This window comes from Mustelus asterias, chromosome 14 (assembly GCF_964213995.1).
Source record: "Mustelus asterias chromosome 14, sMusAst1.hap1.1, whole genome shotgun sequence".
NCBI lineage: Eukaryota > Metazoa > Chordata > Chondrichthyes > Carcharhiniformes > Triakidae > Mustelus > Mustelus asterias.
In genome coordinates, this window is record NC_135814.1 from 101736780 (window position 1) to 101760028 (window position 23249).

General features: G+C 45.8%; 1 protein-coding gene and 1 non-coding gene across 5 annotated transcripts in view; one reads left to right on the top strand and one right to left on the bottom strand.

Annotated features, from left to right (window-relative positions):
* The window catches only part of LOC144503902 (disco-interacting protein 2 homolog A-like), a 304026-nt gene that overhangs the window by 238046 nt on the left and 42731 nt on the right, over positions 1-23249 (top strand). For all 4 annotated transcript variants that reach the window (XM_078228953.1, XM_078228954.1, XM_078228955.1 and 1 more), the window contains 10 exons: positions 392-506; positions 1795-1934; positions 3343-3479; positions 4991-5071; positions 6985-7112; positions 7796-7910; positions 11110-11311; positions 14664-14773; positions 18220-18300; positions 19366-19489. In XM_078228953.1, the coding sequence (XP_078085079.1) occupies positions 392-506; positions 1795-1934; positions 3343-3479; positions 4991-5071; positions 6985-7112; positions 7796-7910; positions 11110-11311; positions 14664-14773; positions 18220-18300; positions 19366-19489 (1233 nt within the window). The remainder of the gene's footprint in view (positions 1-391; positions 507-1794; positions 1935-3342; positions 3480-4990; positions 5072-6984; positions 7113-7795; positions 7911-11109; positions 11312-14663; positions 14774-18219; positions 18301-19365; positions 19490-23249) is intronic.
* Positions 17009-17089, bottom strand: trnas-gcu (transfer RNA serine (anticodon GCU)). The gene has a single exon. It is a non-coding gene; the product is annotated as a tRNA-Ser (tRNA).

Below are 23249 nucleotides of genomic sequence, written 5' to 3' on the forward strand. Positions count from 1 at the left end.
GTCCTTGAACTGAGTGTCTCATTCACCCATTTCAGAGGGCAGTTGAGAGTCAATTGCTGTGGCTCTGGAGTCACATGTAGGCCAGACTGGGTAAGGACGACAGATTTCCTTCCTTAAAGGACATTAGTGAACCAGATGGGTTTTTCCGACAATCGACAATGGTTTCATGGTCATCAGTAGCTTCTTAATTCCAGATATTTTTTATTGAATTCAAATTCCACCATCTGCCATGGTGGGATTCGAACCTGGGTCCCCAGAACATCAGCCGAGCTTCTGGATTAATAGTCTAGTGATAATACCACTGGGCCATCCCCATGGTTACTGAACATTTGATGCGTTTTCTTCACCAGAACAAAATGTTTTCTGACCAAGCATCTTTATTTTGTTGCAGGGTCAATATCCTCCTGTGATGCGTTTGTCAACGTGTTTCAGTCACGCGGTTTGCGACCCGAGGTGATCTGCCCGTGCGCCAGCTCGTCAGAAGCTCTGACCGTGGCTATTCGCAGGTACGGAACGCTCTGTGTGTAGCGAGAATCAGAGAGTCTCACCGCCTCTTCATGTCTTTGAGTTGGGTGCATTGCAACTGAATATATTTCATATATTCTCACTTCTATAAAGCATCATTAAGGCCAGTGGTTGGTTCATAGCTGCTGTCGTCCGATTTGGGCTTGCTGTTTTGTCCTCCAGAGATCTCGGGTGTAGAGGAGTGATCGTAGACAATATAAAGTTTGATTCAATGTTGTCTCAATCTAAGACTACGGGAGCTGGGGAAAAACGAATCCAGGTTGCGGCATTCCTCTTAGCAACTGGGCGGCACGGTGCCACAGTGGTTAGCACTGCTACCTCACAGCGCCAGGGATGCAGGTTCAATTCCCAGCTCGAGTCACTGTCTGTGTCGAGTCTCCCCGTGTCTGCTTGGGTTTCCTCCGGGTGCTCTGGTTTCCTCCCACACTCCAAAGATGTGCGGGTTAGGGTGATTGGTCATGCCTAATTGACCCTTAGTGTCAGGGGTATTAGCAGGGTAAATATGTGGGGTATGGGGATAGGAGCTGGGTGGGATTGTGGTCGGTGCAGACTCGATGGGCCGAATGGCCTTCTGCACTGTCGGGATTCTATGATTCTACGAACCGAACAGTCACTGGGTTCAGATTGCCTGCTGCTTGCTCGGACAGGACTAAGTAATCATTGATGCATTCAAAGGATTAGAGATCACTAATTCTGTGAAACCACCATGTGACTTAGTCATAGAAACTTCCAGCATGGAAACAGGCCCTTCGGCCTGACTTGTCCATGCTGCCCCTTTTCTTTAACCACTAAGCTAGTCCCAATTGCCCGCATTTGGCCCATATCCCTCTATACCCATCTTACCAATGTAACTGTCTAAATGCTTTTTAAAAGGCAAAATTGCACCCGGCTCTACTGCTACCTCTGGCAGCTCATTCCAGACACTCACCACCCTGTGTGTGAAAAAATTGCCCCTCTGGACCCTTTTGTACCTCTCCCCTCTAGTTTTAGACTCCCCTACCTTTGGGAAAAGATATTGACTATCTGGCTGATCTATGCCCCTCATTATTTTATAGACCTCTATAAGATCACCCCTGAGCCACCTACGCTCCAGAGAAAAAAGTCCCAGTCTATCCAGCTTCTCCTTATAACTCAAACCATCAAGTCCTGGTAGCATCTGAGTAAATCCTTTCTGCGCTCTTTCTAGTTTAATAATATCCTTTCTATAATAGGGACTGTACACAGACTTGGGGAGAACCTGGTGACTGTAATGGTTCCCTTTCCTTTCAGACCTGGCGACTTGGGAGGGCCTTATTCAGGGAAGATGGTGCTATCCATGAACGGCTTGAGCTATGGAGTTATACGTATGGACACGGAAGAAAAGCTCTCTGTTCTCACTGTCCAAGATGTGGGTGCTGTTATGCCTGGAGGTATAGTTCCCTCTGCTAATTGTGTTCATTAATATTGGTGATGCTCCCTGCAGGGAGCCGTAGTTTTCATATTTTTGCTCTCATCTCAACAAGCCAGTCAAATATCACATTCACAAAAGAGGTATATTTAAAATTGTCTACTCTTGCTTCATTGCGGTGCCAAAGACTGATGCTGGCCCCTACTCGATCTCCATCTCCCACCACTCTATCATTCCCTTAGATGGCCGCACAGTGGTTAGCACTGCCGCCTCACGGTGCCAGGGACCTGGATTCAATTCCCGGCTCGGGTCATTGTCTGTGTGGAGTCTGCACGTTCTCCCCGTATATGTGTGGGTTTCCTCCGGGTGCTCCGGTTTCCTGCCACAGTCCAAAGATGTGCGGGTTAGGTGCATTGGCCATGCTAAATTGCCCCTTAGTGTCAGAGGGACTAGCTAGGGTAAATTCATGGGGTTTTGGGAATAGGGCCTGGGTGGGATTGTGGTCAGTGCAGACTCGATGGGCCAATTGGCCTCCTTCTGCACTGTAGAGATTTTATGATGATTCTATAAAGGAAAAAAGTACAGGTGCTGGAATCTGAAAGAGAAACAGAAAATGCTGGAGAAACTCAGCAGGTCTGACAGCATCTGTGGAGAGAGAATAGAGCCAATGTTTTGAGTCTGGATGACCCTTCATCAGAGCTGCCACCCCCCCACAAACCAGTTCCTAGGTCCAGAACGGTGGCACAGTGGTTACCACTGCTGCTTCACACCACCAGGGGCCCGGGTTCGATTCCTGGCTTGGGTCACTGTCTGTGCGGAGTCTGCACGTTTTCCCCGTGTCTGCGTGGGTTTCCTCCGGGTGCTCTGGTTTCCTCCCAGTCCAAAAGACGTGCTGGTTGGGGTGCATTGGTCGTGCTAAATTCTCTCTGTGTCCCCGAATAGGCGCCGAAGTGTGACGACTAGGGGATTTTCACAGTAACTTCATTGCAGTGTTAATGTAAGCCTACTTGTGACACTAATAAATAAACTTTGAACTATAGAATTGACTGACCTATTGTCAGCAACACCAAAAAAAATGTACTATAAGGCAGTGTGAAATACATGAACAAACCATTTTGAGGTGTAGCAGTTAACAGCAGCAAAGACGTTTCGCCAGAAAAAATAGGCATCTTTGGAATTGACCGCTATTTTGTTAGCTCTTACCCGTTCTACGTCTCTTTTCTCCTTTGTAGTGCTGCTTTATATCTACTTCATTGACTAAACTGTTGCCCCAATCCCCCCTCTATGTGATTTGCCATCAAATTTTGTTCAGCATCTCTACGATGCATTTTGGCAAACCTTTACTTCCTAAAAGGCGTTTGATCAATTCAGGCCATTGTTGATGTTTCGGACGATTGGTATCCTTTTTCTCTGTGTGTCTGTCCCTGCAGCATTGGTGTGCATTGTAAAGTTTGAAGGTACCCCACATCTCTGCAAGACGGATGAGATCGGTGAGATTTGCGTGAGTTCGCGTGCGTCCGGGACATCGTACTATGGGCTGCCAGGAATGACAAAGACTGTCTTCGAGGTATTTGAAATACTTGGCTTATTTTGCTGCAAGTTCATTCTTCTCATTCCTTCATTGTCCACGTCTAAATTGGAATGTTCCACTGGGAAAGGGCAGACTTGTTGTTCTAAATTTTCAAACTCGTAGATTTTGTTTCCCCTTCCCCTCACCTGAAGGTAGGACCACCAGTGGAGGGGCAAAGGAGATTGGAGATGTATGAAGTTTAAAGTTTACTATGAGACACAAATTGGAGATCCTTCCCTCCAGCCAAAGCTAGACAAATCTTACAGTTTAATTTCAATCCTCACAAAGTTAGTCTCTTCATTTCAAGTGTAAGTGCCCACCCACATCCTGTGTGATGAAAAATGGAGCTTTGCTCTCTCTGTCTCTCTCAGATTCTTGTCTCGGTGTTCACTGATATTTACTAAAACTTGCAACCTGATTCTACAGTGGTTTCCTAGGGACTCTTCCCCTCTCATAGCCCATCTCAGTGTGAATGTGAATCACATGGGCCTTCTATCCAGGCAGAAAGGCTAGCTATCCGCTAGAGTTCCAACTTCATTCTACCATGGAACTCAGTAGACTGTTTAATGTACAACCTATTAAAACTGCTGACACTTCTAACAGTGGATAAATTGTTAATCTCCCAAGTCCTCCCTGGGACTGAGAGATTAGCAATCTATCCACTGTCAGCACAGCTGCTCAGGTCATTGGTTACAGGTGTGACTATCTTGTATCCTATTCTAATAAGAAATCAGGGTCTCCTTTAACCTTTAACAACCAAGTCACCCAAGCATGTTGGGCAGAATTCAGAATAGATCACGTAACCCATTTCATTGTTCCATCTTGCCCTAAATAGAGAAACAGTGCCAGAACACGAGAATCTTGCATATTTGTGACCTCATTTCTCGAGGTTTGGGCACATCTCTACGAATTGATGGTTGCTTTCTGAATTAAAACCAGAAAATGCCACCGATGAAGGGCCTTTTCGACTCGGAACGTTAACCCCGTTTCTCTCCTCAGATGCTGCCAGACCTGCTGAGTTTTTCCAGCATTCTCTGTTTTTATTTCAGATGGTTGTCATGAAGTGGAGATGCCGGCGTTGGACTGGGGTAAACACAGTAAGAGTTTTAACAACAGCAGGTTAAAGTCCAACAGGTTTATTTGATAGCAAATGCCATGGCATTTGTTACCAAATAAACCTGTTGGACTTTAACTTCGTGTTGTTAAAACTCTTACTTTATTTCAGATTTCCAGCACCTGCGGTGTTTTGGTTTTATTTGTGATACGTAGATGCCGGCGTTGGACTGGGGTGAGCACAGTAAGAAGTCTCACAACACCAGGTTAAAGTCCAACAGGTTAATTTGGAATCACGAGCTTTCTCACCTGATGAAGGAGCAGCGCTCCGAAAGCTCGTGATTCCAAATAAACCTTTCAGACTTTAACCTGGTGTTGTGAGACTTCTTACTTGCTTTTATTTGGCTGCTCTCTGAATGCTGTTGGGATAATTCTTGCTCTTCACTGTCTTCTAGGCTGTGCCGGTGAATGCTGGAGGAGTCCCCATCAGTGAACATGTCTTCACCAGGACGAATTTACTGGGATTTCTGGGATCTGTAAGGAAATTACGTGTTTTATGGCGACCGGATACATTGGTTGTGAAGTGCTCGCGTTGTATTCTCAGTTTCTCTCTCTGTGGCTTACAACAGAATCCATATTTTAAACAAAAGTCTGGAATTAAAAGTTGATATCAGTAATGGCAACTACGGAACTATTGGATTGTCATAAAGACTGCAAAGGTTCATTCATGGGCTTTATAAAGGAGACGTGTTGTCTTTATCTCTTCCGGCTTTCTTGTGGCTCCAGATCCACAACAACGTGGGTGACTCTGAAATGGCTTAGCAAGCCACTCAGTTGTATTAAACCACAGCAAGAAGGTCTGGGAAGATGTTTCTGTTTCACAAAGAAATGTCTTTTCTGAACTGAAATGTATTTAACTATTTAAACTGTCAGTAACAAGGAGCCAATCAAACAAAGTTTTGATTGTGAAACAAGGTTGGGGCCACAGCTGGAGCACTGTGTGCAGTTCTCGTTGCCACATTATAGGAAGGATGTGATTGCACTGGAGGGGGTGCAGAGGAGATTCATCAGGATGCTGCCTGGGACGGAACATTTAAGTTATAGAGAGAGGTTGGATAGGCTTGGGTTGTTTTTTCTGGAGCAGAGAAGACTGAGGGGTGACCTGATCGAGGTGTACAGATTATGAGGGGCATGGACAGGGTGGATAGGGAAGCAGCTGTTCCCCTTAGTTGAAGGATCAGTTACGAGGGGACACAAGTTAGAAGTGAGAGGTGGGAGGTTATGGGGGATTTGAGGAAAACCTTTTTTACTCCGAGGGTGGTGACAATCTGGAATGAGCTGCCTGGGAGGGTGGTGGAGGCGGGCTGCCTCACATCTTTTAAAAAGTTCCTCGATGGGTACTTGGCACATCATAACATTCAAGGCTATGGACCAAGAGCTGGCAAGTGGGATTAGGTGGGCAGGGCAGGGCATTTCATGCGTCGGTGCAGACTCGATGGGCCAAAGGGCCTCTTCTGCACTGTAGTATTCTGTGAAGGTTTTCTTGAGTTAACTAAAGCAAAAATATATTAACCACTCAATCCAAGGAGAAATAAACACACGATGTTTCACATGCACGTTATCATAAATAAGGGAAGTTAGAGTCCAATAAAAAAACAAGTTAAAATAATATGCGGTTAAGTGCCCTTCACATGTCCTTGGATGTAGAGTCATAGTGATTTTCAGCAGGGAAAAAGGCCCTTCGGCCCATCATGTCCAAGCCGGCCAACAAGCACCTATCAGTTATAAGAGTTTTAAATGATGTGGCCGATTTGGATTAGCTGGTTTTGTGGCTGCGTTCAGTTGTAGAAAATGTTGCAATTATTCTGAGATCTCAGTTCGCAGGTAGATTTCCAGGAACGTTGAGTTCTGAACCAGGTAATGCACCTGTTCCGGGAGAGAGAGAGAGCCCTGATTTCAGCCAGTTTCCTCCACTGAAAGCCTTCTTTCAGACTCTTGGAGTGGCTGCAGCCTGGTCTGAAATACTTCACCCATTGTGTACTTCCAAGGGGTTTTGTGTGGGTCTGTCCGTGGCAGCTATTGCTTCAATGTCCAACATTTTGATATCTCTTCTTTAGACAATGAAGAGTTTTGGTGGGTCTCTGAATTATAGGAAATGTCCCTCTCTTCACTTTCCCCAAGGGTGTCTTATTTTCACCTTCACCTTGGGAAGATGGCCTCACGTTTTGAAATAGTTTGTTCTGCCTCATTTCAAATTTCAAAATTTCCAGTCAGTTGAAAGTTTAAATGGTATTCTCCAAAATAAAGGGGCGTAACCTCGTGACGACAGATCCGGTCTTCCATTTTATCTGGTAAAGCACAGGCACCGACACACTAATGGCACTGGTTCTGACCAGCAGATACCCAAGTGGGATTAATATTGTTTTGATTATGTTCTGTTTTACATCAGGGCAACCAAGTTTTTGTGGTGGGCAAGATGGATGGCCTGATGGTGGTGAGTGGCCGCAGGCACAATGCAGATGACGTTGTGGCAACAGCATTGGCAGTGGAGCCCATGAAGTTTGTGTACAGAGGAAGGTAAGTAAATGGCCAGACACGGATCTCATTAGCCCGGAGTTAGAGGTACATCTAATAGTTCTGTCTCATTTTCAAATTCAGCAGGACCCCCCCACCCCCATTTGGCACGGTGGCACAGTGGTTGGCACTGCTGCCTCACAGCGCCAGGGACCCGGGTTCGATTCCCAGCTTGGGTGACTATGTGTGGAGTCTGCACGTTCTCCCCGTGTCTGCGTGGGTTTCCTCTGGGTGCTCCGGTTTCCTCCCACAGTCCGAAAGACGTGCTAGTTAGGGGTGAATTGGCCGTTCTAAATTCTCCCTCAGTGTACCCAAACAGGCGCTGGAGTGTGGCGATTGGGGGATTTTCACAGTAACTTCATTGCAGTGTTAATGTAAGCCTACTTGTGACACTAATAAAAAGACTTAACTTAAACTTATAACCCTCATTTCTGTTTCTATAATTTAAAACTGATTATCAGAGACAGCCTGGGGGAAACTCTCTGCATGTTTCCGTGACTTTCTGAAGTTATTCTCCAGTCACTTTATAAACTGCGTGATTTTCAAATGCTGGTTCCCCCCCACCCTCACATGGTGATGGCTTTATCTTGTTTATTTCAAGCCAGGAAGAGTCTATAATTTGTCTGAATTATAGAACGTGCAAATACTCCCAAACAGGAGGATTATTTTGCCACTCTCTGTTTTAGGATAGCAGTATTTTCAGTGAATGTACTCCATGACGAACGCATTGTATTGGTGGCGGAACAGAGACCAGATGCATCAGAGGAAGACAGCTTCCAGTGGATGAGTCGAGTCCTGCAGGTAATGATTATCTCTGGAGTGGAATGTTCTGATTTTAAGAAAAAGGCCTTAAAGCACATGGCCACCCACAAAGGGCTTTTAATCCTATCAAGATCTTTAAGCATTGCAAGTATTTTAGATGCTCATTGGTTTTCTACCTTACGCACAGTGGTTAGCACTGCTGCCTCACAGTGGCAGGGACCCGGGTTCAATTCCCGGCTCAGGTCACTGTCTGTGTGGAGTCTGCACATTCTCCTCGTGTCTGCGTGGGTTTCCTCCGGGCGCTCCAGTTTCTTCCCACATTCCAAAGATGTGCAGGTTAGGTGGATTAGCCATGCTAAATTGCCCCTTAGTGTCCAAAGATGTGCAGGTTAGGTGGATTGGTCATGCTAAATTGCCCCTTAGTGTCCAAAGCTGTGTAGGTTAGGTGGGTTGCCCCTCAGTGTTCCAAGATGTATAGGTTAGCAGAATTAGCAGAGTACGTATATAGGGTTATGGGGATAGGGCAGGGAGGTGGGCCTGCATAAGGCACTTTATCAGAGTTGGTATCGACCCAGTGGGCCGAATGGCCTCCTTCTATACTGTAGGGATTCTATGATTTCATTTGAAAGTAACATTATTTTGTGTATGTTTTGATATTGTGAAAAAGATAAAGAATATCCCAGTGAGTGATGGAATCACTCAGCAAGATTTCCCATTTCTAGACTTCTACTATGGCAAGCAAACCAAAATGACGTGGACTAAACCTTGCTTCGTAGGCACCTCATGCACCAAATGACAGAGAATGTATTTCCCCATTAACTAATGAACTCAGCCAAAGATACAATTTTGTACGTTACACCACGTTCTAAGCAGATGGATAGTCTTGAAAATTAAGTCCCACATTCCTCCTGGCTTCTGAGTTATCTCTAAACTGTCTTTCATCAACAAGGCCTGCTCCTTAGCCCTTAAATCTCAAGACCCGTCTTTGAAGCAGAAGGTGAGTTCCCCCTGTGTCCTACTCAGCCAGTTAATACCAAATGGTCTTTTCCTCCACTTTGCATAGTGGCAGCTGTTTTGGTGTCTCTCCTGGTCTTCCAGAGTCTAAGAATCTGTGCGGGAAGAGCAACTATCCCTCTCTTATGTCAACAGGGACTTGATCTTTTGCAGGTTTCAGCCTGGGTCTCTCTCCCCATGCCAGCCAGATCTAGTGAGCCTGTCTCCAGGCAGAGTTTAGTATGATTTCACTATTCCAGGACATTGTGTTCCATCTTAAATTAATAGAGATAGTTTAAATCATGATCGCCTTATGAAGTCTCATATTTGCAACAGCAGTTTCAATATTGGTCGCTCAGAAACATTACGTACTTGTATCCATTTCAGTGAGCTGATGGGGAAATGATCCAAGTTGCTCAAGTAAAATGTGATCTGTGCTGAAATTAGAGATTTAATGAAGCACAATATTAGCATCCTGCCTTTAATTCCATTGCCTGGGAGTTATTCTTAGAGCTATTAAATCTTTAATCTGTTTGTATTATGTTCTTGGTTTTAATATGGATTAAGCAAATTTTATTGGGGTTGTACACTGTAGAATGTCATACAAATGTAAGTTTTTGTTCATTAATGTCACCAACAGCAGTGTCTTGGCTGTAATCTCACAGAACTTTGAAGTATTTCGCCCATGATATTTATTCAACTTTGGGACATTATCTACTGTCGTGTGAAAGAAGTTTCCTTAAAGAGGTCTTGTTTGCATGTAGCCGCCTTTTAATTTGTGAATGAGTCAATGAAAAATAACCCAAAGAGACTTTAGCTTTAGACTTAAACAAGATAGAAGTTGGTTTAATGCAAAGACAACTGCTAAAGGATATTTGGATAAAGGTTATATATTTAAAAGGGTTGCAGATTGCTTTAAAATCTGATCAGATGACTTGATGTCATTAGGGTGTTGCCACAGATTGCTGTTTGTACTCTGTGCAGTGAACCTACATGTGCAAACCACATTCTTTTCTTTGTTACGCGTTGTGGGATTTAACAAATAGTTAGGGCACTGTAAAAGTTATAACTTTAAAAAAACACATTCCAGGGATTAAAATGTGAAGGAAAAAGATACTTCAAGATGAGATTTCAAATCAAGTCTCTGTGAAATATCATTGCGGGCTTCTTGCTTTGAGTTCCTTCATTCCAAAGTGAAGGATTTGAAACCTGGGATTCCGATTCAGCAGCTGTGATGGCTTCTGTTGTCAACTGTCAGAGGTTACCTATACAGGTGTGTCTCACCAGGTTAGCACTTTTGGGGAGTGATTGAGGGTTGCTTTTCTTCCCGGGTTCTGCCAACGCAAGCCTAGAGGATCGCCTGCTTTCCTTTTTAGCGACTCGGGTGTTTTCCTTCAGAGCACCTTCTCCAGGTGCCAGGAAACCTCAGCTCTCCCATGGAACTGAGAGCTGCCTGCTGGGAGATGAGTCTCAAAACTGCCACACCAAAATGGCAAGTGTCTGGTGATTCTTCTTGAGATAAGGACAGTCTGGCTGACAGCAGTTAGAACGCACGGTGGCACAGTGGTTAGCACTGCTGCCACACAGCGTCAGGGACCCGGGTTCAATTCCAGTCTCGGGTCACTGTCTGTGTGGAGTTTGCACATTCTCCCCGTGTCTGCGTAGGTTTCCTCCGGGTGCTCCAGTTTCCTCCCCTAGTCCAAAGATGTACGGGTTAGGTGGACTGCTCATGCTAAATTGCCCCAGTGTTGGGATTAGCAGGGTGAATATGTGGGGTTATAGGGATAGGGCCTGAGTGGGATTGTGGTCAGTACAGACACGATGGGCCGAATGGCCTCCTTCTGCACTGTAGGGATTGTATGATTCTTCTATGAGGCCCCAACCCTGTTACCCCACGTATTTACCCTGCTAATCCCCCGACACTAAAGGGCAATTTAACATGGGAGAGTGCGCCAAGGTGCATGGGTGATGTAACCGAGGGTGGCCTCCTCCTGTATGTAGGGATTGTATAAAGTCATGTTATTTTTGGGAGCCATGCTTTAAGACTATTTTTGCCCATTTTTAAAAGCGATTGCAGTTTGCTACCAAATCCATAATATAATTACGCACCCACGGCAGGGCCGCAGAATGCTGTCAGCGACAGATTGAACCTTCCTTTAGAGCTAGCGCGAGAGGAGATCACAGGCTCTGGCACGTTTGATTCTTCAGATTAAAAGCATGGTAATCGCATTCTGCTCTCTTCCAGGCTATTGACAGTATTCATCAGGTAGGAGTGTACTGCCTGGCCCTGGTACCCGCTAACACACTCCCCAAGACGCCTTTAGGAGGCATCCATCTCTCTGAGACCAAGCAGCGCTTTCTGGAAGGCATGTTGCATCCATGCAATGTCTTAATGTGCCCCCACACCTGTGTCACCAACCTTCCCAAGCCCAGGCAGAAGCAGCCAGGTAGGTGTAACCCACCGTAGGATATCCGGTATCCAGTCGGAATGGGTTTGTTGAGAATAAAGATCCTTTCTCATTCCGAGTCTCCTGTTGAAAAGCTTTCTTTTTTTTTGCATTGCTGCACTCGCATGTTCTGTCGCTAAGCTTGGAGTTTGAAGTTGTTTAACTCTCTAAATAACACACACACACGGCACCGTGGCACAGTGGTTAGCACTGCTGCCTCACAGCGTCAGGGACCCAGGTTCAATTCCGGCCTTAGGTCACTGTCTGTGTGGAGTTAGCACGCTCTCCCAGTGTCTGCGTGGGTTTCCTCCAGGTGCCCTGGTTTCCTCCCACAGTCCAAAGATGTGCAGATTAGGTGGATTGGCCATGCTAAATTGTCCGTTAGTCTCAGGGGGATTAGCTGGGTAAATGCATGTAGTTATGGGGATAGGGCCTGGGTGGGATTGTGATTGGTGCAGACTCAATGGGCTGAATGGCTTCCTTCTGCACTGTAAGGATTCTATGATTGTACTAGGTCCCAGTGTTAGCCCTTTAAATGCCAGATAAACATTTTTAAAATTCCTTAGCGAATGGTGAGTTTCTATTCTTCATTTAGCTATCCAAAGATGCTTTTTTCCACACCCCCCCCCCCCTTTCTCCTGCATATTTAAGTTAAAAAGGAGATTGCTTATGATCATTTTAGAAAATGAATTGATGAACAATAGGAACAGGAGTAGGCCATTCAGCCCCTCGAGAGCCCATTCCATTCAATACGATCAGGGCTGATCTGTGGCCTAACTCCATGTAGCTGCCCTCGGTCCATATCCCTTCTTACCCTTGCTCAATACAAATGTGTCTATCTCGGACTTAAACCTAACAATTGATCCAGCATCCACCACATTTGAGGAAGAGAGTTCCAAACACGCTCTGCGTCTATAATTGTTTTCTAACATCTCTCTTGAATGGTTTGGCCCTAATTTTTAGATTATGGCCCTTGCTTCTAGAGCTTTCAACTAGTGGAAACAATTTATCCCTATCCACCATGTCCTTCCCTGTAAATATTTTGTGGACTTCTATCAGATTACCCCTCAACCTTCAGAATTTACGAGAATAAAGGCCTAATTTGTCTAATCTCTCCTTGCAACTTAACGCCTGAAGTCCAGGTATCATTCTTGTAAACCTGCGTCAAACTCCCTCCAGCTCCAAAACATCCTTCCTAAGGTGTGATGTCCGTACCTGCTCACAGTACTCTAAGTGGCGTCTAACTAGGGTTTTGTACAACTTTTTTTTATTCATTCGTGGGACATGGGCGTCGCTGGCTGGCCAGCATTTATTGCCCATCCCTAGTTGTCCTTGAGAAGGTGGTGGTGAGCCGCCATCTTGAATCACTGCAGTCCACGTGCTGTGGGTTGACCCACAATGCCATTACGGAGAGAATTCTAGGATTTTGACCCAGCGACTGCGAAGGAACGGCCGACATATTTCCAAGTCAGGACGGTGAGTGGCTTGGAGGGGAACTTGCAGGTGGGGGTGTTCCCATGTATCTGCTGCCCTTGTCCGTTGAGATGAAACTGCAGCATAACATCTACATCCCCACACTCCAGCCCTTTAGATCTGAAGGCCAGCATTCTGTTGGCCGCCTTGACTATTTTCTGCATCTGTTTGAGGCATTTTAAGAAGCTATGCACCTGAACCCCCGAAGTCTCGACCAATTCTAAGGTTGGGCATTGGTATATGTTCAAAATTGCAAAAGCTTTTAAAAAAATTTATAGCCTTCAGTTTTTTTTTCTCTTTGTAGCCATAGTTACTGGCTGTCCACAGCACCTGGTTCTATTTGGTCAGCTAAGACAGTAAATTTAGGCTACAGCGCCCAAGGTGATGCCCACATCAATGCATACCCCGGCTGGTGTTGCAGAATAACTGTGTTTCAAACCTTGGGTCGATGTTTTTTGGCTTCTCGAGCCTGAGGGTTTCTAAGGATCCCAGTCGTGCTGAGATTAACCAGCTCAGCGCAGGTCAGTGCTCAAACCTGCCACCTCTGGTGGTGCAGTTTTCCAGCCCTTGCACTGAAGCATCAAGTTAGCATCGATCACTGCCTAAACTGGGCACTTTCCTTTTGGCTAAATGCTGGTAGATTTTGTGTCCTCCGCTTACCTGCCTGTCTCATTGTAGAGTAACCTTTGAAACACAATTGTCTTCCCAACTGGATGCACTGGGATGAATTCCTCAAGAGTTTAGGACCTAGAAGCAGGAGTAGGCCATTCGGCCCTTCAGGCCTGCTCCACCATTCATTTTACGATGTCCATGTCCCACGAATGAATAATAAGAAATAAAGTTGCCCCTCAGGTCCATTTTAAATCTTCCCCCCTCACCTTAAACCTCTGCCCTCTAGTTTTGGACTTCCCCACCAATGGGAACATTCTTTCTGAATCTTGAAATCAGACAATATTTTGGTCTTAACTACTTTCTGTGGGAGTGAATTCCACACATTCACCACCCTCTGGATGAAGAAATTTCTCCTCACCTCAGTTCTGAAAGCTTGTTACCCTTTTGGTTCGATTTGTGTTAGTGGACTAGAGTGTTGATTCCTCTGTGGATGTGGTGGACCTGTGCACGTTAACCTCTACCTTTCATAGACTCATAGAGATATACAGCATGGGAACAGGCCCTTCGGCCCAACTTTTCCCTGCCGACCAGGTTTCCTAAAGTGAACTAATCCCATTTGCCTGTGTTTGGCCCATATCCCTCTAAACCTTTCCTATCCATGTACCTGTCCAAATGTCTTTTAAATGTTGTAATTGTACCCGCCTCTACCACCTTCTCTGGCAGCTTGTTCCATATACACGTCGCCCTCTGTGTCAACCCACAGCACGTGGACTGCAGCGATTCAAGAAGGCAGCTCACCACCACCTTCTCAAGGGCAACTAGGGGTGGGCAATAAATGCTGGCCAGCCAGCGACACCCAAGTCCCACAAATGAATAATTTTTTAAAAAGTTGCTCCTTGGGTCCATTATAAATCTTTCCCCTCTCACCTTAAACCTCTGCCCTCTAGCTTTGGACTCCCCTACCCTGGGGAAAAGACCGTGGCTATTCACCTGTTTATTTCATCTGTTTAAAAAGGGCGACGGAATAAGAAATATAAATTCATGAAAAGAAAATGAAATAAACTAGTTGTTCATCTCCCGTGTGGCAGTCACTTAAATTTCCGATCTCACTGGTGAATGTTATGGGAAACAGTTAATGGAAAGTATGGTCCAGTGCGAGAGCATTTTGGTTTTGGTGCAGACTACCTGGGGAAAATGCTGAAAGGTTACTCTCTCCTTGTCTTCCCGTTATTTTATTTGTAACCCCGTTGTTTGCTCTTGTATACAGAGGTGGGTCCTGCTTCCATGATAGTTGGCAACCTTGTGGCAGGAAAGCGAATAGCCCAGGCCTCGGGCAGGGATGTCACCCAATTCGAGGACAACGATCAGGCTCGAAAGGTATGAAATTCCTGCCTAATCTGATGATGCTTTGAATATACTTTGGTGGCGCAGTGGTTAGCACTGCTGCCTCTCAGCGCCAAGGACCCGGGTTCGATTCCTGGCTTGGGTCACTGCCTGGGTGACTGTCTGTGTGGTGTCTGCATGTTCTCCCCATGTCTGCATGGGTTTCTTCCAGGTGCTCTGGTTTCCTCCGAAAGACATGCTGGTCGTGCTAAATTCTCCCTCAGTGTACCCAAACAGGCACCGGAGTGTGGCAACAAGAGGATTTTCACAGTAACTTCATTGCAATGTTAATGTAAGCCTATTTGTGACACTAATAAGTAAATTTTAAACTTTATGCGCTGATAGGAAGACAGATTACTATTTGAATGGGTGTAAATTGAAAGAGGTGGATACTCAGCAAGACCTTGGAGTCCTCGCTCATCAGTCGCTGAAAGTAATCGTGCAGGTACAGCAGGCAGTAAAGAAGGCAAATGGGATGTTGGCTTTCATAGCGAGAGGATTTGAGTATAGGAAAAGGGTGGTTTTGCTGCAATTGTATAGGGCATTGGTGAGGCCACACCTGGAGTATTATGTGCAGTTTTGGTGTCCTTATCTGAAGAAGGAGGTCCTTGCTATAGAGGGAGTGCAGTGAAGGTTTACCAGGCTGATTCCTGGGATGGCAGGTCTGTCATATGAGGAGAGACTAGTTGGGATTGTATTCACTGGAGTTTAGAAGAGAGGGAGGGGATTTCATAGAAACTTATAAAATTCTAACAGGGTTAGACAGGGTAGATTCAGAAAGAATGTTCCCGATGGTGGGGGAGTCCAGACGTGGGGGTCATAGTTTGAGGATAACCTTTTAGAACTGAGGTGAGGAGAAATTTCTTCACCCAGAGGGTGGTGAATGTGTGGGATACACTAACACAGAAAGTAGCTGTGGCCAAAATGTTGTGCGGTTTCAAGAAGAAATTAGATATTGCTCTTGGGGCTAAAGGGATCAAGGGATATGGGGGGAAGGAAGGGGATCAGGATATTGAATTTGATAGAAATCATAGAAACCCTACAGTACAGAAAGAGGCCATTCGGCCCATCGAGTCAGCACCGACAGCAATCCCACCCTGGCCCTACCCCCATATATTTTACCCGCTAATCCCTCTAATCTACGGATCCCAGGACACTAAGGGGCAATTTTAGCATGGCCAATCAACCTAACCCGCACATCTTTAGAGTGTGGGAGGAAACCGGAGCACCCGGAGGAAATCCATGCAGACACGAGGAGAATGTGCAAACTCCACACAGACAGTGACCCAAGCCGGGAATCGAACCCAGGTTCCTGGAGCTGTGAAGCAGCAGTGCTAACCACTGTGCTACCGTGATGCCCGTGATTGTCATATGTCGCTGATTGGCCATGATCAAAATGAACGATGGAGTGAGCTTGAAGGACCGAATGGCCTACTCTTGCTTCTAGTTTCAATATTTATGCTCTGTGCAGGTTACAGGGTGTTCTCAGTTTTATGTATGTGCTCTACAAGGTGCACTGTCATTGATTGATAGTGTTCTTCGAGAGGCTTGTCCACCCTAAGGATCGTGCAAAACAAAAGAATTTCAGAATGTCTTGCAGGCCCTTGCAACAGAACAAGCAAGCTCACTCGTCAGAACCACATTGGAGTTCTTGGGGAGGGCTGGAGCAGTGAGGGAGGGGCCAGCCCTTGGCGGGAGTTGAAAAGAGCAGTCAGAATTTAAAATGGAGGCATTGCCAGACCAGGAGCCCGCGTATGTCAGCGAGGATGGATGTGGAGCGAACAGGACTGGGTGTGCCTCGGGTGGAGTTCAGAGACTTTCTTCTGAAGTTCATTCAATTATTTTTTGCTGTAACTTTCTTTTCCTGACTTAATCACACACAGATTTGGTGAGTTGTTCTTGTTTCAAAATTTAAAGTTTATTTATTAGTGCTACAAGTAGGCTTACATTAACACTACCATGAAGTTACTGTGAAAATCCCCTAGTTGCCACACTCCGGTGCCTGTTCGGGTACACTGAGGGTGAATTTAGCATGGCCAATGCACCTAACCAGCACGTCTTTCAGACTGTGGGAGGAAACCGGAGCACCCGGAGAAAACCCACGCAGACATGGGGAGAATGTGCAAACTCCACACAGACAGTGACCCAAGTCGGGAATCGAACCCGGGTCCCTGGCGCTGTGAGGCAGCAGTGCTAACCACCGTGCCGCCCACAAACCAAGCTGCGGTGTGACAAGGATGGGATTCGAACTCACGCGTTCGAGCACAATGGATTAGCAGTCCATCGCCTTAACCACTCCGCCACCTCGTCACCGGCTTGCCAATGGTAGCTTGTAATTGGATAGCTTGTCTGTTACTAAACAGAAAATATATAAAGATTGTTTTATTTTTTTGGTGCATTTTCATTGATTTGCAGGAATGAATTTCTCATTTTTGCCTGGTAATACATTCATTGCAAATCTGCAGTCAGCAAAAGAAATCTGTCAACTCTGCATACAGCAGAAAATGTTTTTAATCCCCATATTTTATCTCCCCAACAAAGATAAGAGGATGTAGGCCAATTTCATGCTCGAATAAACCACGGTGGCACAGTGGTTAGCATTGCTGCCTCTCAGCTCCAGGGACCCGGGTTCAATTCCGGCCTGGGGTGACTGTCTGTGTGGAGTTTGCACATTCTCCCCATGTCTGCGTGGGTTTTCTCCGGGTGCTCCGGAGGAATGTCTATAAATGGGTTGTACAGCTGGCACTGCTCTGTGCTGCTTGGCACATCATTGGGTGAGGTGTTTTGAGAAGCAAGAGCTCCTCTGGCAGCTGTTTGTGTCCACTTTCTGTATGGTTGCTACTAGAAACCAGGGCAATTACCCCTCTTCCACAACCCACCCAAGTTCAAACCATCTGCTTAGTCTTCCCCAGCAACAAGGTGGCACAGTGGCTAGCACTGCTGCCTCACAGCGCCAGGGACCCGGGTTCAATTCCGGCCTCGGGTCACTATCTGTGTGGAGACTGCATGTTCTCCCCGTGTCTGCATGGGTTTCCTCCGGGTGCTCCAGTTTCCCCCCACAGTTCAAAGATGTGTGGGTTCGGTGGATTGGCCATGCTAAATTATTCCTTAGAGTCAGGGGGACTAGCAGGGTAAATGTATGGGGTTATGGGGATAGGGCCTGAGTGGGATTGTTGTTGGCGCAGACTCAAAGGGCTGAATGGCCTCCTTCTGTACTGTAGGGATTCTATGATTCTAACAAATGACCTGAATACAGGTTTATTTTAAGGAGTTTATTTCTGTTTGGGAACATCTGCTTTGTGCTTCCTTGAAAGTTGATGCATTATTCATTCTGACTAGAATGGAAAAAAGATGCATCTTGGTTGTCTTTTAACAAGTGACTTGATTATCCTCTTTACTGCCTTTGACTGCTTAGTGACAATTCCTCCTCCTTTTCCCAGTTTCTGTTCCTGGCAGACGTTTTGCACTGGCGCGCTCAGACCACGCCAGACCACCCCCTGTTTCTCCTCTTAAATGCCAAGGTATGTTTGGACAGAGATGAGTTTAATCCTTCAGAGACAGGGAATTCAAATCCCAATGTAAGAGTTGTTATTTCGATGAGCGGTGTCTAGTAATTTCACCTGGAGATGAGTGTGTGTATTTGAGTGAGGATATGGCAGACTGCATTGAGGTAGCAAGGATATTGTCAACAGAGATTAATTAGTGGGAAACAAATGCTTTGGTTTCAGTGGTATCTAATGTTCCAAATACATCTGCTTAGCTGAACCCTATTTGAGTTTTTAAAAATTCTTTCATGGGTCATAGGGTGTTGCTGGCTGGGTGGGTACAATAGGGGCTAATGAAAGCTACATTAAAAAGTATGGGAGTGCATGGATCACCAAAGTACAGGGAGGAGAATAATGTTTAAGTGAGAGGATTTGAGTACAGGGATAGGGATGTTTTGCTGCAATTGTATAGGGTGTTGGTGAGGCCACACCTGGAGTACTGTGTGCAGTTTTGGTGTCCTATCTGAGGAAGGATGTCCTTGCTATAGAGGGAGTGCAGCAAAGGTTTACCAGGCTGATTCCCGGGATGGCAGGTCTGTCATATGAGGGGGAGACTAAGTCAGTTAGGATTATATTCACTTGAGTTTAGAAGAGTGAGAGGGGATCTCAAAGAAACTTATAAAATTCTAACAGGGTTAGATTCAGAAAGAATGTTCCCGATGGTGGGGGAGTCCAGAACTATGGGCCACAGTTTGAGGATAAGGGGTAAACCTTTTAGAACTGAGGTAAGGAGAAATTTCTTCACCCAGAGGGTGGAGAATGTGTGGAATTCACTACCACAGAATGTAGTTGAGGCCAAAACGTTGTGTGATTTCAAGAAGAAATTAGATCTCGCTCTTGGGGCTAAAGGGATTGAGGGATGTGGGGGGGAACGGGTGAGCAGGATATTGAATTTGATGATCAGCCATGATCAAAATGAATGGCGAAGCAGCTTGAAGGGCTGAATGGCCTCCTCCTGCTTCTAGTTTCTATTTGTGACAGCTGTTTGATTGTTAGATCATGGAAGTATTAAAAATATATACTTTTTTGTAAACCCTTCAGGGGACTGTGGTGAACACAGCAACTTGTATCCAGCTACACAAGCGAGCAGAGAGAGTGGCTGCTGCCTTGTTGGAAAAAGGACGTCTCAACACAGGAGATCATGTGGCCTTGGTTTACCCACCAGGTAAACAAGACTGTGCCGCTCCTTTCACACCGCCTTGTGGTTTAACAGGCTTCTTTGCTTCATACAGGTTGCAGTCGAATTGGCTAACTCCAGCAGTGAATGTTTTGCAAGTCTATTCAAATAGTCTGTTTGGGACTTCTTGGCTGGGCTGGATTCAGATGTTGTTAAAGTTAAACTTGGCTCATGTGATACCCAATGCACAACAGATCGCAGTGGGGGAAATTGCAGAATCAAATTCACCACGGTGGCACAGTGCTTAGCATTGCTGCCTCACAGTGCCAGTGACCCAGGTTCAATTCTGCCTTAGGTGACTGTGCGGAGTCTGCACGTTCTCCTCCCAGTGTCTGCGTGGGTTTCCTTCGGGTGCTCCAGTTTCCTCCCACATTCCAAAGATGTGCGGGTTAGGTGGATCGGCCATGTTAAATTGTTCCTTAATGTCCAAAGATGTGTAGGTTAGGTGGATTGGCCATGCTGAATTGCCCCTTAGTGTCCAAAGATGTGCAGGATTGATGGATTGGCCCTGCTAAATTGCCCCTTAGTGTCCAAAGATGTGCAGGATTGATGGATTGGCCCTGCTAAATTGCCCCTTAGTGTCCAAAGATGTGTAGGTTAGGTGTATTGGCCACACTAAATTGCCCCTTAGTGTCCAAAGATGTGTAGGTTAGGTGGATTGGCCATGCTAAATTGCCCCTTAGTGTCCAAAGATGTGCAGGATTGATGGATTGGCCCTGCTAAATTGCCCCTTAGTGTCCAAAGATGTGTAGGTTAGGTGTATTGGCCACACTAAATTGCCCCTTAGTGTCCAAAGATGTGTAGGTTAGGTGGATTGGCCATGCTAAATTGCCCCTTAGTGTCCAAAGATGTGCAGGATTGATGGATTGGCCCTGCTAAATTGCCCCTTAGTGTCCAAAGATGTGTAGGTTAGGTGTATTGGCCACACTAAATTGCCCCTTAGTGTCCAAAGATGTGTAGGTTAGGTGGATTGGCCATGCTAAATTGCCCCTTAGTGTCCAAAGATGTGCAGGATTGATGGATTGGCCCTGCTAAATTGCCCCTTAGTGTCCAAAGATGTGTAGGTTAGGTGCATTGGCCCTGCTAAATTGCCCCTTAGTGTCCAAAGATGTGTAGGTTAGGTGGATTGGCCATGTTAAATTGCCCCTTAGTGCCAGTGGGATTAGTGGGGTAAATACATGGGGTAATGGAGATCGGGCCTGGGTGGGATTGTTGTCGGTGCAGGCTCGATGAGCTAAAACGTCTCCTGCATTGTAGCGACTCTATTCTATGACAAAGGATTAGATGCAGACAAACTGGCTCATGGTGCTTTCACTGTCAGCTTATAAATTGTATGTTTCCAATGCCTTTGTTGTTAGCTCAGTGGAAATGAGTTACTGAGAGATAAGTCCCAGGCGAAGAACGCTAGGTGTGTTTAGCAGGTCGACAAACCATCCTCAAGGCTCGAGCTGGACAGGGTCAAAGGTCTAGCTTTTGGCTTCCTAATCAGTTGAGAAAAGGCACAGAATGCAGAGACTTATTATGGAAGTTAAGCCCAGCAGGTAGGGCTCCCTGCATACGTGTAGTGTAACTAGTTTCAAATAACTTAGGAATCATATTCAGCCTGCCAACAGAGAGTGTGACCTGCTTTGTTATTTACAAGTCACATCTTAAAATGGACTAAAATTTGCTGTGAATTGTATTCTCTTCATATATTGTATGTAAAATAAATTATGACTAATCATCATAGAATCATAGTCATTGCAGAAGGAGGCCATTTGGCCCATCGAGTCTGCACTGACAACAATCCCACCCAGGCCCTATCCCCATAGCCCCACATATTTACCCTGCTAATCTCCTGACACTAGGGTCAACTTACCATGGCCAATCAACCTAACCTGCACATCTTTGGACTGTGGGAGGAAACCGGAGCACCCGGAGGAAACCCACGCAGACACGGGGGGAACGTGCACTCGTGTCCCACTCATGTTCATTAGTATTTGCTAGTCTGCTTCATAGAATCCTACAGTGCAGAAGGAGGCCATTTGGCCCATCGAATTTGCACTGACCACTCAATAGAGCATCTTACCCAGGCCCTAGCCCCGTAACCCCACTAACCCCCCTCACCTACACCCAGGGGCAATTTAGCATCAGCAATCCATCTAACCTGCACATCCTTGGAGTGTGGGAGGAAACTGGAGCACCCGGAGGAAACCCACGCAGACGCGGGGAGAACGTGCAAACTCCACACAGACAGTGACCCGAGGCCGGAATTGAACCCGGGACCCGGGTGCTGTGAGGCAGCAGTGCTAACCACTGCGCCACCGTGCCACCCAGAAGATAGAATCACAAGATGTCCGTGTCCAGTGTACAAAATGTAGACTTTTATTGTTTCCAACCCCTGCTATCCCCTGACTAGGTGGGAAAGGAAGACCCACCCTGAGGCAAGATGTGGCCTGGTTGAAGGACTGACCAGGTGATATTGAACCCGAGAGAGAATATCTTGTGCAGACATTCTTAACATTCCAGTAGTTTGCATACTTTACCCAATCAGCTTTGCTGCGCAGATGATCTGAGCAGAGTTTCTTTTATTCTATCACTGATGGTGTTCGGCATTCTATAATCCGACAACTCAATGCAAAAGTTGTTATTGTAGATAAAGCCAAACACACAATACTGCGGCTGATGCTAATATGAAAGGGAAATGAAAATGTTGGAAATACTCTGCAGATTTGGCACCAACCATGGAGAGAGAAATGAAATGAACATTTCAAGTCAGTAATCTTTTGTTGAAGTCAGTTTTATTTGGGTCTATACTGTTTGGGCAGTAAGGCTGTAAGGCTTAGCAAGTACAGATCGAATATCCTTTATCCAAAACCCTCAGGGCTGATTGAGTTTTGGTTTCAGATGTTTTTGGTTTTAGTATCTACCATATATATATATATTAAAGCCTTGGTCTGCTTGTATTATAATAGTATGATGTGGCGATGCCGGCGTTGGACTGGGGTGGGCACAGTAAGAAGTCTCACAACACCAGGTTAAAGTCCAACAGGTTTATTTGGAGCACGAGCTTTCGGAGCACTGCTCCTTCATCAGGTGAGTGGAGGTATGGGTTCACAAACAGGGCATATATAGACACAAACTCAATTACAAGATAATGGTTGGAATGCGAGTCTTTACAGGTAATCAAGTCTTTACAGGTGCAGACAATGTGAGTGGAGAGAGCTTTAAGCACAGGTTAAAGAGATGTGTATTGTTTCCAGCCAGGACAGTTAGTGAGATTTTGCAAGTCCAGGCAAGTCGTGGGGGTTACAGATAGTGTGACATGAACCCAAGATCCTGGTTGAGGCCGTCCTCATGTGTGCGGAACTTGGCTATCAGTCTCTGCTCAGCGATTCTGCGTTGTCTTGTGTCTTCACAAGCAGAAACTGATCGCCATGTTCCGCACACATGAGGATCTTACGAACTGTCCTGGCTGGAGACAATTCGCACTCTTTAACCTGTGCTTAACCCTCCCTCTCACATTGTCTGTACCTGTAAAAATTTGATTACCTGTAATGACTCGCATTCCAACCATTATCTTGTAATTGAGTTTGTGTCTATATATGCCCTGTTTGTGAACCCATTCCTCCACTCACCTGATGAAGGAACAGCACTCCAAAAGCTCGTGCTACCAAATAAACCTGTTGGACTTTAACCTGGTGTTGTGAGACTTCTTACCGTACAATAGGATAAGTTAGACTCGATATAGTCTACAAATACTGGCTTG